We start from the raw sequence: 14,078 nt of genomic DNA on the forward strand, positions 1-14,078 counted from the left end.
GGGGTCACTGCCAGCATATCCCTTGATCAGGGGAGAAGGAAAGAGAAGTTAAGGGGACATGAAGGAAGGGTATCTAGCCCTCTCCTTCCCTCAAATTCTCCAAGGAAAAAGGTGACTGGCTTTGACCCTCCCAGGCCCCCAGCCCCTCTTGCTCTCCTACCTAAGCAGCTTTAACTAATAGCATTAAAGCAGGTCTCAGGACTAACCACTCTCCACTTGGGGCTGAGATCAAGAGGAGAGACCAGAAGCTTCTAATCAGATTGGGGATTTGGTGTAGGGGTGGGGGATGCAGTTTGTTCAGGGCTAAAAAGCACAAAATACCCCCTGGAGGTCACCAATGCAATGTCTCCAAGGGGTTTCTCCCTGCACTGTCGCCCCTCTAAGCTGGTTTCTCCACTCTGATCTTTCCATCCCCTGGGCCATATTCTGGACCTCACCTGTGTCCACAGCTTTTGATTTCTGCATCACTCTTTCTCTGTCTGATACTCTCTGATTCACTCTCTTTCTCACTGACTCACATGGTCCATCTCTTCCCGCTGCCTTTGTATTTACACACAGTCCCATTTTCCCACTGAATCAATCAAGCAGTCACTGAAAACACTTGGTTTGTCCAATCAATCTGATTATGCAGTCAATCCACTTCAGCCCCTTAAAAGGCTCCAACAACAAAGGGACTTTTGATGCAACTTTCCACTTTGTATACATGCGGCATTGGTCTTGAACACTCTGACTTTTTTTTTTTTTTTTTTAAGATTGTGTAGGTTCTTGTCTTTCTCATCCTTTCTGTATTGCTCTCTGCCCATTTGGCTGGCTGTCCTCTGGATTTCTGGGGACTCTGTGGATAATTTTTCTAGCAAAGAGCCCACATGGAGGGTTTAGACTAGAAGTGCTTCCTTCAGGGCCCAGGGCCTCCCATCAGCCTCACCTCTCTGCTCTGAAGTTTCATCCTCAACTTTTCTGCCCTGATTGACTGATTACAGCTTGGAGCCTAAAGTCAGACAGACCTGTTCCCATCCAGCTCCACCACTTGGCCAGGATATTATGCAAGTCTCTTAATCTTGAGCCTCAATTTCCTTAGCATACAAAACAGATAATGCCCATCTCGAAGGGTTATTGTGAAGAGTCAATGAAGTAACATAGGAAAACATGTTAAACCCAATACTGGGAGCATGATAGGGGCTCAATTCATATTAATTAAAATCTTCAAAAGGTGACCTGTGCTTTGGACATTTCCTTTGGCTCCAAGCCCTAGCTTAAGGCTTACTCTCTATTGTTATCTTCAGCATCTGTATTGCTTTTATTAAGTAATGACCTAAAACATACATGTGTTGTAATGAACATTTACACTGGCCAAGGGGGTTAATCATATTATTAGTAATCAGAATGATGGTGTGATGACAATACTAATTGCTTGCTGCTACAACCCTTCAAGAAACACAAAGTGCTTAAGAGAAGCCACTTTGATCATTCGAGATTGGGTTATGATCCTTTTTGATTTATGGTTTTCAATACTCATTCTCCTCTAAGATCTTGCCATGGGGGGTCTTGGGTAATCAGGGGCTGTGCAGAACCCATGGTCAGAGCTTCCCCAAGCTTTGTGTGTCTAGCCCACAGCACAAGAGGGGAGAAGTGGGAGCCTAGAAGATAGGGGCGGGGTGGGGACGGAATGGGACTCCTTCCCCAGCCTTGGGAGCATCACCACCAGAGCGTGGATTAAAGTGAAGCACATGGAGTTAAGGTTAAGTGCCAAGAACAGCTCTTGGACATGAAGGCAGAACTGAGACCTGGTGTTTTCTGAGTGTTCCCCAGTCAGCTCAGAGGCTCATGTAGGAAAGGAAGGATGGAGGGAAGGCGTTTGGCAGGACTTGTCAGCAGCAAGGATTTCCACACCCAGAACTGGCAAGCTCCTCAGAGACTTAAGGATCCACCAGGGACTCTCACAGACACGGGAGAGGCTGGGGAGGAGGCTGCTGGCATCAGGAAGCTTGGAGACTTGACCTTGCCTACTCATGCCACTTTGGTTTTGTATTTTGAGGTTTTTTTTCTTTTGGGGGAGTCAGAGAGGGGGTGTTGGGAGCCTACCTAGATGGCCGAACACTATAAATCTTGACTCAAGGTCTTGCTTTCCCCTCTTTTATTTAAGAGCTGTATGGCCTTAGAGAAGTTATGCAACCCCTCTGCTACCTCCTGTGAGGTTTCAGTATATGTCTATTTCAATCGCTTAAAGTAGTGCAGAGCACACTGAGTGTCTGGTCAGTGGTGGGGTTTATTGTTCTCTTCTTGCCAGATCCTAAATCTACCCTAAGGTTTCATTCCCATCCTTCAGACCAGAAAACACCATCAGACTCAGCAGGTGCCAGGGGGAGCCATAGGAAATTCTATCAGCTTCCTCCAGAGAACAGTCGTACCTTGGAATCTCTCAAAACTCACCTCTGCACCCTGCCCCATTTCCCAGCCCATTTTCTTAAGGTGAAGCAGAAGAGATCCTAATCAGATTGAGGTTTGACTGAGGAGGAATTTCCAAGTAGACAGGGAAGGAAAGGAGGTTGGAAGAGGAGTGGGGGCATCTGCTTCAGGGGAGGAAAGGAGAGAAGACTCCAGAATGTCAGCTGCCAGTTTAGAGACAGAGGGATGAGTAGGATAACCTATTCATGCAGATTCCAGGTGAGCTTGGATCTACTCACTGCCCTATTCACCTTAATTTCCAGAGACACTCTCAGTTCAGGCCAGAATGTGTGCCTCCAAGCTCCCACCCCTAACTGCCTGTCTGTCAGTTTACATCGCTGGCACTGAGCATTCCCTGGGAAAGGGAGAGTGAGAGACCAGATGATTTGGTGCCAGGAGTGGGAGGTGCCAGGATTCTTACAACCTGAAGTGTCTAGGGTTCCCTGACTTTCTGACATCCACAGCCTCTTTTTGCTGCATCCCATGGGTTCTATGGATTCTCACTGCTCAAAGTATGGTCTTCGGACCGGCAGCAGCAGCATCACCTAGGAGCTTGTTAGAAGTGCAGAGTCAGCTGGGCGCGGTGGCTCACGCCTGTAATCCCAGCACTTTGGGAGGCCGAGGCAGGCGGATCACGAGGTCAGGAGATCGAGACCATCCTGGCTAACACAGTGAAACCCCATCTCTACTAAAAATACAAAAAATTAGCCGGGTGTGGTGGCGGGTGCCTGTAGTCCCAGCTACTCGGGATGCTGAGGCAGGAGAATGGCGTGAACCCGGGAGGCGGAGCTTGCAGTGAGCTGAGATTGCGCCACTGCACTCCCGCCTGGGCAAAAGAGCAAGACTCTGTCTCAAAAAAAAAAAAAAAAAAAAAAAAAGAAGTGCAGAGTCTTGGTTGGGCGCGGTGGCTCACGCCTGTAATCCCAGTACTTTGGGAGGCCAAGGCGGGCAGATCACTTAAGGTCAGTTTGAGACCAGCCTGGCCACATAATGAAACCCCATTCCTACTAAAAATACAAAAATTAGCTAGTCGTGGTGATGGGTGCCTGTAGTCCTAGCTACTTGGGAGGCTGAGGTGGGAGAATTGCCTGTACCTGGAGGTTGCATTGAGCTGAGATCGTGCCACTGCACTCCAGCCTGGGTGACAGAGTGAGACTCTGTCTCAAAAAATAAATAAATAAATAAATAAATAAATAAATAAATAAATAATAGAAGTACAGAGTCTTAGGTCCCCCAAATCCCACTGAATCAGAATCTGTATTTTAAAGAGACCTTCAGATCATTCCTATTCACATTAGAGTCTGAAAATCACCAACATAGATTTTTTTTTTTTTTAAGTCTTAAGGCAACTCAGTATATGAGAAAGTGCTATGGATTAGGAGTCAGGGGGCAGGGCAGCTAACTCACCATCTGTCTTTGGTCAAGTCATTTTCCCTGTCTGAGCCTCCTCTGGAAAGTGAGGAAGCAACTCCAGACAAATCCTCACATGCCCTCCAGACCTCACAGCCCAATAAGTTCTCACTGAGACTACTGCACACTAACTCCACCAAAGATGGAGAGCCAGGCCCGGGTCACGTAACCCTGTTCATAGGCAGTCCTAAGCGCCCAGGAACCTCCCAATGCCCTGGCCCACCAGGAGCAGGTCCCATGTGCTGCATCCCCAAGGCGGCCTCTCCCAGTCCCTTTGCATATTGTTTCATCTTCCATTAGTTATAGTGGAAACCAGCCTTTTGCACCATCCAGAAGGCTTTCTGTTCCATCCAGAAGGCTTTAGAGCTTAGACATTTTTTTCTCTTTTCCTATATCAGGCAAGTCTATCTCACTAGGGCTCATTCCATAAACTCCCCACCCTTCTCATCGGAGAACCACAAGATTCCCGGTTCCTGTCCATGGTTCACAAATTCAACAAATATCTATAAAGCACCTTTGAGTATGAGGTCCTGTGCTACGATGGGATCTGGGGAGCCAGCAGAGGAGAACAAGACAGCTAGGGTTGCTGATCTCGGAGCTGACACTCTGAGCGGTATACAGATGTTCAACAAAGAAGACACTATCTATAAGTCCATTACCATTCATTCATTCGATCAGCAATCATTTATTGAACACCTATTTTGTGCCAGGCCCTTGGGACTGGCAAAAAAAAAGCCCATAAAAATTCCTGCTCGTCTGGGCATGGTGGCTCACACCTGTAATCCTAGCACTTTGGGAGGCGGAGGCAGGCGGATCACCTGAGGTCAGGAGTTCAAGACCAACCTAGCCAACAGGGCGAAACCCTGTCTCTACTAAAAATACAAAAATATGCTGGGCATGGTGGTGGGCACATGTAATCCCATCTACTCAGGAGGCTGAGGCAGAAGAATCGCTTGAACCTGGGAGGCAGAGGTTGCAGTGAGCCGAGATCTCACCACTACACTCCAGCCTGGGTGACAGAGCGAGACTCCATCTCAAAAAAACAAACAAACAAAAAAACCAAATTCCTGCTCTTCTCAAATGTGAAATTATTTGAAATACGGTAAAGGCGGCCAGGTGCAGTGGCTCACACTTGTAATCCCAGCACTTTGGGAGGCCAAGGTGGGCGGATCACGAGGTCAGGAGTTCGAGACCAGCCTGGCCAACATGGTGAAACCCCATCTCTACTAAAAATAAAAAATAAAAAAAATTAGCTGGGCGTGATGGCATGCACCTGTAATCCCAGCTACTCGGGAGGCTGAGGCAGGAGAATTGCTTGAATCTAGGAGGCGGACGTTGCAGTGAGCCGAGATCACCCCATTGCACTCCAGCCTGGGCGACAGGGCGAGACTCTGTCTCAAAAAAAATAAAAAAAGAAAGAAAAAAAAAAAAGAAATACTGTAAAGGCACAGGTATGTGTATATGCCACCTCCTTCCCACTCAAGATTTAGAATGAGCCCATGATTAATTACATTTCCTTTTGTCTTCTCTTGGGAAAAACTCCAATCCTGTTAAGCCCTAAGAAGAGATCTCATTCTCTGTCTAAATCCCCCAGCAGGGGCAGGATATAGGACCCTTTGCACTTCTCTCCATCTGTATAAGTAGCTCAGCCAGAAGCCCTGAGTCCGAGTCAGCCCTGGGCAGCGGGGAGGTCCCCAGAGGAGGCTGGGCCCTGTCTGGGTATAGGGAAGCTTGCTGCCTCTGGTTCCCTTTTCTCGCCTTCACTGGCAACCTCTTGTCCCTTCCCTTTTCTCTCTTTCTTTCCTGACCCTCTCCCTTCCTTCCTTCTTTCCCTCCATTTTTCCTTCCTCTTTCACTGTCCTCCCCTCTGCCTCCTTCCTTCCCTTCCTCTTAAGTGGTGACCATTTCCCCAAGGCCCAGACACAGCCCATCTCGCCGGAGTGGACCATGCACTGCAGCTGCTTGGCTGAGGGCATCCCAGCCAACCCCGGCAAATGGATCTCAGGTGAGCCTCTTGGCCAGGCCTACCCCCTGCTCCAACGGTGGCCTAAGGCAGGGCCTCCAGAGCCCTCACTCTCCCCTCTCCACCCAGGGTTGGCCTTCCCTGACTGGGCCTACAAAGCCGAGTCGTCCCCAGGCTCCCGGCAGATCCAGCTGTGGCACTTCATCCTGGAGCTGCTGCAGAAGGAAGAGTTCCGCCATGTCATCGCCTGGCAGCAGGGAGAGTACGGGGAATTTGTCATCAAGGATCCAGATGAGGTGGCCCGCCTCTGGGGCCGCAGGAAATGCAAACCACAGATGAATTATGACAAGCTGAGCCGGGCCCTCAGGTGAGAGGAGGCGGCTGACATGGCCAAAGAGGGGGGATTTCAAGGAAAAGGGCCGTGGTTTCTGGCACCCCTGCTGATTCCCACCCCTCCAAGGCTTGGGAAGTGTCCTGGCCTGTGGTGAGCAGCCTAGTGGTTCTCGGGGAACAGCTTAGGGTCAGCCCGGCTAGCGGGGAGAATGTGACTGGGTCCCTGACTCTATTCTCTGACTGCTGGGCCAACTCTATTCTCAACTTCGAATTCTCCAGATATTACTACAATAAGAGGATCCTGCATAAGACCAAAGGCAAAAGGTTCACATACAAGTTCAACTTCAGCAAGCTCATCGTAGTCAACTATCCTTTGTGGGAAGTGCGGGCGCCGCCATCCCCCCACTTGCCGCTGGGGGCCCCTGCCCTGTGTCGGCCAGCGCTGGTGCCCGTGGGTGTGCAGAGTGAGGTAAGAGCGGAGGTGGCCCCTGTCTCAGGGCTCCACCAGGTCCTGCCCCTCTGCGCAGGAGGCTCCCCACCCTCCTCTTTGCCTCTGGGGCCCATCAGCCTCCAGTTTTCTTCTCCTCCTGCATCCTAGACCCTGAGTGCCCCAGAGGCAGGGGTATTAACAATCCAGGTGGTACAGGACCCACCTGTGAGAAAGGGTGGCTCCTTCTGTGCTAGGCGCCACTCCTTTAGGGGTGGATCAGAGGGAAGGGCCCAGGGCATCTGAGACTGTAGGCAGCCGTGGCAGTGGGCTTTTAACAATGGGTATGAGAGGCCAGGCGTGGTGGCTCACGCCTGTAATCCCAGCACTTTGGGAGGACAAGGTGGACGGATCATTTGAGGTCAGGAGTTCGAGACCAGCCTGGACAATGTGGCAAAACCCTATCTCCACTAAAAATATAAAAGTAGCTGGGCGTGGTGGTACATGTCTGTAATCCCAGCTACTAGGGAGGCTGAGGCAGGAGAATCGCTTGAACCCAGGAGGCAGAGGTTGCAGTGAGCCAGGATGGCGCCTGGGTGACAGAGCAAGACTCCAACTCAAAAAAAAACAAAAAATCGGTATGAGAGTATTTCATTGTTTTAGCAACTGGCTAACAGTACCAGAGTGTACTGGAGGATACATGCCAAGGAGAGCCCATCACACCTCACACCTACTTCTCACCCCTCAGCTCCTGCACAGCATGCTATTCACCCATCAGGCCATGGTGGAGCAGCTGACAGGACAGCAGACCCCCCAAGGGCCACCAGAGGCCTCTGGGGATAAGAAGGGGAGCAGCAGCAGCGTCCACCGTGAGTGTTCAAGGCTGGGAGGGCCCAGGGGATCTTAGCCAGAGGAGGGAGGGCCCTCCTGACTGAGTACATGGCTGAGGGGGCATGAGACAAGGGATACTATGTAACTCATTCATTCATTCGACCAACATTTATTGAACATCAGCTATTTACTAGGTGTGGGGGTTCAGAGATGAAAGGCTCATGAGGCTCAGAACCTAGTGGGGAGCAGAGATGGGATTACTGCCAGCGACTGCTGCTGGCATTCAGGTAAGCACTAGGTGCTGTACATTCAGGTCCAGAGAAGGAACTGGGGCTTCCCAGAGGACACAACACTGGGGCAGGTGAAGGAGGTGGGAAAAGATGCCTAAGCAGAGGGAATAGCATTTATTTATTCTTTTTTTTTTTTTTTTTTTTTTTTTTTTGAGACGGAGTCTCACTGTTGCCCAGGCTGGAACACAGTGGCAGGATCTCAGCTCACTGCAGCCTCTGCCTCCCGGGTTCAAGTGATTCTCATGCCTCAGCCTCCTGAGTAGCTGGGACTACAGACATGCACCACCACGCCCAGCTAATTTTTGTATTTTTAGTAGAGACGGGGTTTCACCATGTTGGCCAGGCTGGTCTCGAACTCCTGACCTCAGGTGATCCACCCGCCTCAGCCTCCCAAAGTGCTGGGATTACAGGTGTGAGACACCACACCCAGTCAGAAATAGCATTTATAAAGCAAAAAGCTGTGAACAAGTGTAGCAAATCTGGAGAACTGCTGGTAGTTTGCTGTTGGAGAGCAAGTCTTGTGATGGGGTGGGAACAAGCAGGACGGATGAGAGACGGGGCTGGCAAGGCAAACAGGCGTCAGGCCACAGAGGCCTCACAAGCCATGCTAAGGGAGCAGGACTTTCTCCTGTGGGCAGGAGGGACTGGGAGGGAGATCCATGGTCAGGCTTTCATTTTATTTTACTTTATTTTATTATTTTTTGAGATGGCGTTTTGCTCTTGCTGCCCAGGCTGGAGTGCAATGGCGCAATCTTGGCTCACTGCAACCTCCGTCTCCTGGGTTCAAGCAATTCTCATGCCTCAGCCTCCCAAGTAACTGGGATTACAGGCATGCGCCACCACCTTGGCTAATTTTGTATTTTTAGTAGAGACCAGGTTTCTCCATGTTGGTCAGGCTGGTCTTGAACTCCTGACCTCAGGTGATCCTCCTGCCTCAGCCTTCCAAAGTGCTGGGATTACAGGCGTGAGCCACCGCGCCCGGCCACTTTCATTTTATAAAGATGACTGTGTGTGTGTAGAGTTTGGGTTGGAGGAAGCATAAGACTGGAGTTGGGAGGCTTTTGAAGATAATCTACGCAGGAGATGATGGGGTGGTAACCAAGACAAGGGCCATGGGATGAAGAAGGAGGCTCAGCTGGAGAGAGATTGGGAAGATAGGGTTCATTCACTCATTCACTCACTCATTCATTTCTTCTTTCAACAGATGCTTAATGACCCCCTGTTTAATGTGCCAGGCACTGTCCTAGGGGCTAGGAAGCCAATGTGAACAACACTGCCTTTATAGGACTTATAGGCAAGGGGGGTACTGATATTCAACTAATGATCGATAAGTGATTATAACTGTGCTAACTGCTGCAGACGAGAAGTGCAGGGTGCCGAGGGCATCAGAGAAGACTTCCTTGACAAAGTGACACTTGAGATGACACCCAAAGTGTACGTGAGTGTCAGCTTAGCTCAGAGGGAGTAGGGAGAGCATGGCGAGCGAGAGAATAGTGTGTGCAATGGCCCTGGAACAGAGGGCGAGCGAGAGAATAGTGCGTGCAATGGCCCTGGAACAGAGAGACTGGGAGAAGGCCAGTGCAGAAACACATGGCCAATGAGTGGGAGAAGAAGGTGGAAATGTAGGCAGACATCAGCTCTCACAGAGGCTGTGAGCTGGGAACTGACAATATCAGATTTTCTGTGAAAAAGATCACAGAGACACTCGGCCAAACCAAGGCTCTTGTGCAGAGGTCAAAGAATTGCCCCTCTACTCCAACCAATTTCATGGAAGGAGGATCCATGGCCTTCACCCACCCCGAGCTGCTGGGGGCCCAAGCTCTGCACCCCTGGGAGTGCAGCTGAGGCCATGGGTGTCGGGTACTCCAGGGCCTGCTGGGACTCGCTGGGCCTGGTCTGGCAGCCTGGAGCTAAATAGCACCTGAACAGTCCTCCCTGTTTCTCCACCCCCACCCACCCCGTCCCAGCTCTGGGAATGCCTTGGGCAGAGAGCTTCTCTCTTTAGGAAACTATGAGGGAAAGAAAAAAGTGTTCCCTCTCCAGGTGGATAGTGTTAGAAAAAAAAAGAAAGAAAGAAAGAAAGAAAAAAGTGTTCCCTCCCAAGCCCCACTTGGAGTGGGCTATTTTGCACCTCCCTCCCCTCTGCAGGCAAACACACATGCCCTGCCTATGCTTTGGCCCTAAGGGATGCTAAGCAGGTATAGGTCACCAGAAGATTGGAAGCAGCCACATGCCCCACTTCTAGACTGAGATTCCAGAAGCCTGTGCCAGCCCCTCACCTCCACCCTCACTCAGAGCATTTGGTGCCAAGAAAGGAAGCTGCTTCCGGGAGTGCCAGGTCTATTGAGCCGGAGGCAGGGAGCTGCAGGGCCAGTGCTGGGAAAGGTTGGGAACCGGTGGGAGAATGAGAGGAGGACTCTTAGAAATAAAAATATCTCTTCCACATGCCCTCAGGAGCGCCGAGGGACACAGCCTTCCCGTGCAACAGCAGTCTCCACCTCATCTAAGGACCCAAGGAAAAGGACAATGACTCAGAGAGAGGGTGTTCGGATAGGGGCCTCCACACTTGTTCTTCTAGAGGATCACTGCCACTGTTTTCTCCCTACATAGATCTGACTTCAGAAATATTCTTCTTATCAAATACACTGGACATATTAAGTAATAACTAATTTGTTTTTCCAGGTTTTTTTTTTTTTGAGACAGAGTTTCACTTTTGTTGCCCAGGCTGGAGTGCAATGGTGTGATCTTGGCTCACCGCAACCTCCGCCTCCCGGGTTCAAGCAATTCTCCTGTCTCAGCCTCTCGAGTAGCTGGGATTACAGGTGCGTGCCACCACGCCCGGCTAATTTTTGTATTTTTAGTAGAGACGGGGTTTCATCACATTGGTCAGGCTGGTCTCGAACTCCTGATCTTAGGTGATCCGCTCGCCTCGGCCTCCCAAAGTGCTGGGATTACAGGCATGAGCCACCACACCTGGCCTGTTTCTCCGGTTTTTATTCACTATAGCCCAACCAATGTGACTAAGTTGGGTTGATGCTTGTTCTTTTAGTTAAATGATGTGGTCTTGCTAAGAAAAATGTGGAATTGCAGTTAGGCTTTTCGAAATACAGAAAGTGATGTGAAGTTCTATATAGTCATCTCCAAGGCCCCCAGCTGGGAGGCCCTATCGTAGGGCCCTGGCAGGGTTGGAGAGGGAAAGAGGCAGGATTAGAAGGAGCAGGAAGAAGGAAGCCTTTTTGGAGGTGGAAAGTTATGGACCAGAGTGAGACAGAGAAGAAGGAGGCTGGGGCTCCCCATACCTGCCCTGGGCCTCCCGTCATGCACTCTGCAGGGCCTCTTCTTACCCATGACACAGCTTAATCCAAGCTAGGAGAGGGGATTTTATGGATGAAGAAACAGAGGACTGCAAATTTAAATGACAAGGCCAAGGCCACACAACCAGTTCTTTGCCCGGCTAGACTGGAGGCCCTTGCTGCAGGGGTAGGGAGTGAAGAATGGAACCATTGAGATATAGCAGAGAATATCCTTCCCTTATTCACTGGACTCATTTTTCTTGAGCACTGATTATGTCCAGACTGGCTAGATTCGAGGGAAAATAAAACAACTACAGCCCCTGCCCCCAAAGAGTTGGGCTCACAGACATTAAATAAAAAGCACACAAATGACTACATGACCCTAACTCAGCCGAGTGCCCTTGGAGGAAAGGTTCATGGAGGGATGAGAGCAGGCAGCAGGCACTCTCGCCTAGGCTAGGAGTCTCAGAAGTCTTCTCCAAAGAGTGATATTTATGATGAGGCCTAAAGAAAAGCAGAAAAGGGGCTGTACATGGTGGCTCATGCTTGTAATCCCAGCACTTTGGCCAAGGCAGGTGGATCACCTGAGGTCAGGAGTTCGAGACCAGCCTGACCAATATGGTGAAACCCTGTCTCTACAAAAAAATACAAAAATTAGCTGGATGTGGTGGCATGCACATGTAGTCTCAGCTACTCGGGAGGCTGAGACAGGAAAATTGCTTGAACCCGGGAGGAGGAGATTGCAGTGAGCCAAGATCACGCCACTGCACTCCAGCCTGGGCAACAGAGCAAGACTCTGTTTAAAAAAAAAAAAAAAAGAAAGAAAAAAGAAAAGAAAAGCATAAAAGGAAGGGCAAGCCTGTCAACACGGCGAGACTCAATCTATACAAAAAACACAAAAATTAGCCGGGCATGGTGGCACAGGCACCTGTAGTCCCAGCTACTCAGCAAGCTGAGGTGGGAGGATCGTTTGAACCCAGGTGGGGTTCAAGCCTACACTGCAGCCTGGGTGACAGAGAGAGACTCTCAAAAAAATAAGACAGAAAGAAAAGGAAGGGCAGTGGGGCGAGGAAGAGACTTCCAAGCAAGAAACAAGAAGGGCTGGGAAATGGGAGGAGCAAGGAACATCTGCGAGAGGTTGGGCTCCCTTGACCCTTTCTCTCTTTCTTTCTCTAGGACTTGGCTCTGCCCCAGGCCCCTGCCGGCTGGGCCTTTGCTGCCATTTGGGGAGCGTCCAAGGCGAGCTGCCTGGTGTTGCCTCCTTCACTCCTCCCCTCCCGCCCCCTCTGCCCTCCAACTGGACCTGTCTCTCGGGGCCCTTCTTGCCTCCTCTCCCGTCAGAGCAGCAGCTCCCAGGGGCTTTTAAGCCAGACATCCTGCTCCCAGGACCTAGGAGCCTCCCAGGGGCCTGGCATTTTCCAGGGCTTCCTCTCTTGGCAGGGCTGGGACAGGGTGCGGGTGAGAGGCTTTGGCTCTTGTCCCTCAGGCCCGAGGGGCTGGAAGTAAAGCCTGCTCCCATGATGGAGGCAAAGGGATGCCTGGATCCCAGGGAGGTCTTCTGCCCAGAGACCTGCAGACTCAAAACTGGGGAGGAAAGCCTTACTTCCCCCAATCTGGAGAACCTCAAAGCAGTGTGGCCCTTGGATCCTCCTTAACTGGAGAGGAAGGTGGGAAGTTGGGGAGGAGTCCTCCAAAGTCCATCTCTCCTCTTGCCCACCACCTCTGGGTTAGCCCCTTCCCCTACCTGGACATGGGCTGAAATTGCAGGATTTGAAGGGGTGGAGTTGGACCCAAGGTGGGGAGCATTGCAGGGAAGGTGTGAATGTAGAAATGGGAAAAACCAAGACAGGGTGCCCCTCCTCTTTCACCATATTGCTAAGCAGACTAAGGAGACATTCCTAATCTCAACTTTTCTTCAGGGAGACGAGAATAAAGTTTCTATAATTTCCATCCTGTCCACATAAGGGGGAAAATTAAGGGTCTAGCCTGGGGAGAGGACAGGGGTGGTTGTGTTCCCTGAGTCTTGTCTGGGGCCCATCTCCCTATTCCAGGCTAAGGTCTCCAGTCCCTTTCTCACCCCTCCATGCAACTTCTCTCCCATCCCTCTGATTTCTAAGACCCTGGAAACCCCTGTCCCATGCAGGCACTTCCTCCTCTCTCCATTTCCCCAGGACCCAGGCAGGTGGGGTAGGGAGACACTGGCCCTCTCTGCTCTGTAATACTCCACTGTGACCATGAATAAAATGCCCTTGCAAACTGTCCTCTGGCTGACCACCCCCCCTGCAGTGGACCCCCATCCTCCCATTGTGCTCCTCCTGCATTCTGGACTGGTGTGATGGGAAAAGGCCCGAGCAGGAGTTTGGAGGAGGACCTGAGGCCTGGAGTGGAGCTACACATCCCACCAGCCAGTCTCTTCCCTCCTGCCAGCATCTCCTCTCAGACAGAAAGGCTGGAAGGAAGCCAGGGCATGAGGAGCTTCCTGGGCACAGTGGGAAACCCGCCTCAAAGGAGGAACTTCAGACTACAGCAGGGGTCCTTAAAGAACGGCCCTCAGATCCCTGTGGACCACCTTGGAGCAGAAGGGTTGGGTGAGGAGGAGGAGGAGGATGCTGTCAGGGGCCCCTTTTCCTCTACACCCCAGGCCCTAAGAATGCCAAGCAGAGCAGCAGTGAGGCATCAGGTGCCTGGGAAGTAGGGGACATGTGACAGAGAGGGTCTTTTGCCCAAACAAGGACATGCCAACAGAGAGGGGTGCCCCAGGAGCCATGACTGTTGATCCCATCACCCTACTGTCAATAGGCTGCCAATTACAAGCCTAGGATCTGTCCCCACTCCCTTTCTATGACATGGAGCATGGACTCGTGTGGCACAGAGGGCCCCTTTACTCAATGTTTGTCCCTGTTCCTCAGTCCCAGGAGTTGGTGCATCCCTCTCAGGGACACCCTGAGCACGTGCTTCTGCAGCCTCTCAGCCCTTCTTAGTGGCATATGCATGGCCACAGGGCCACACATGGAACTGGGAAAGGAGAGACCCAGAGGGGGGCAGGATGGGCCCTCGCTCCTCAGGAAGGTGGTGATGGACACAGC

The 14,078-nt window shown here is 51.1% G+C and overlaps 1 protein-coding gene across 1 annotated transcript; it reads left to right on the forward strand.

Moving 5' to 3' along the window:
- Positions 1-5,517: 5,517 nt before the first annotated feature.
- On the forward strand, positions 5,518-13,253 carry ETV3L (ETS variant transcription factor 3 like). Its single transcript, XM_004027003.2, has 5 exons — positions 5,518-5,860; positions 5,948-6,185; positions 6,431-6,620; positions 7,327-7,447; positions 12,169-13,253. Exons 1-5 carry the CDS (start codon positions 5,803-5,805, stop codon positions 12,645-12,647), a joined length of 1,086 nt encoding a protein of 361 aa, XP_004027052.1. The 5' UTR covers positions 5,518-5,802; the 3' UTR covers positions 12,648-13,253.
- The last annotated feature ends 825 nt before the right edge of the window (positions 13,254-14,078 follow it).

The sequence above is a fragment of the Gorilla gorilla genome, chromosome 1 (genome assembly GCF_029281585.2).
Source record: "Gorilla gorilla gorilla isolate KB3781 chromosome 1, NHGRI_mGorGor1-v2.1_pri, whole genome shotgun sequence".
NCBI classification, from domain to species: domain Eukaryota; kingdom Metazoa; phylum Chordata; class Mammalia; order Primates; family Hominidae; genus Gorilla; species Gorilla gorilla.

What these genes read in the sequence shown, in the direction of transcription:
- ETV3L (XM_004027003.2), top strand. Translation starts at nt 5,803, where the DNA reads ATGCACTGCAGCTGCTTGGCTGAGGGCATCCCAGCCAACCCCGGCAAA. An exon ending in CCCCGGCAAATGGATCTCAG is followed by an intron (nt 5,861 to 5,947) that starts GTGAGCCTCTTG and finishes CTCTCCACCCAG; the next exon opens with GGTTGGCCTTCCCTGACTGG. An exon ending in AAGCTGAGCCGGGCCCTCAG is followed by an intron (nt 6,186 to 6,430) that starts GTGAGAGGAGGC and finishes CGAATTCTCCAG; the next exon opens with ATATTACTACAATAAGAGGA.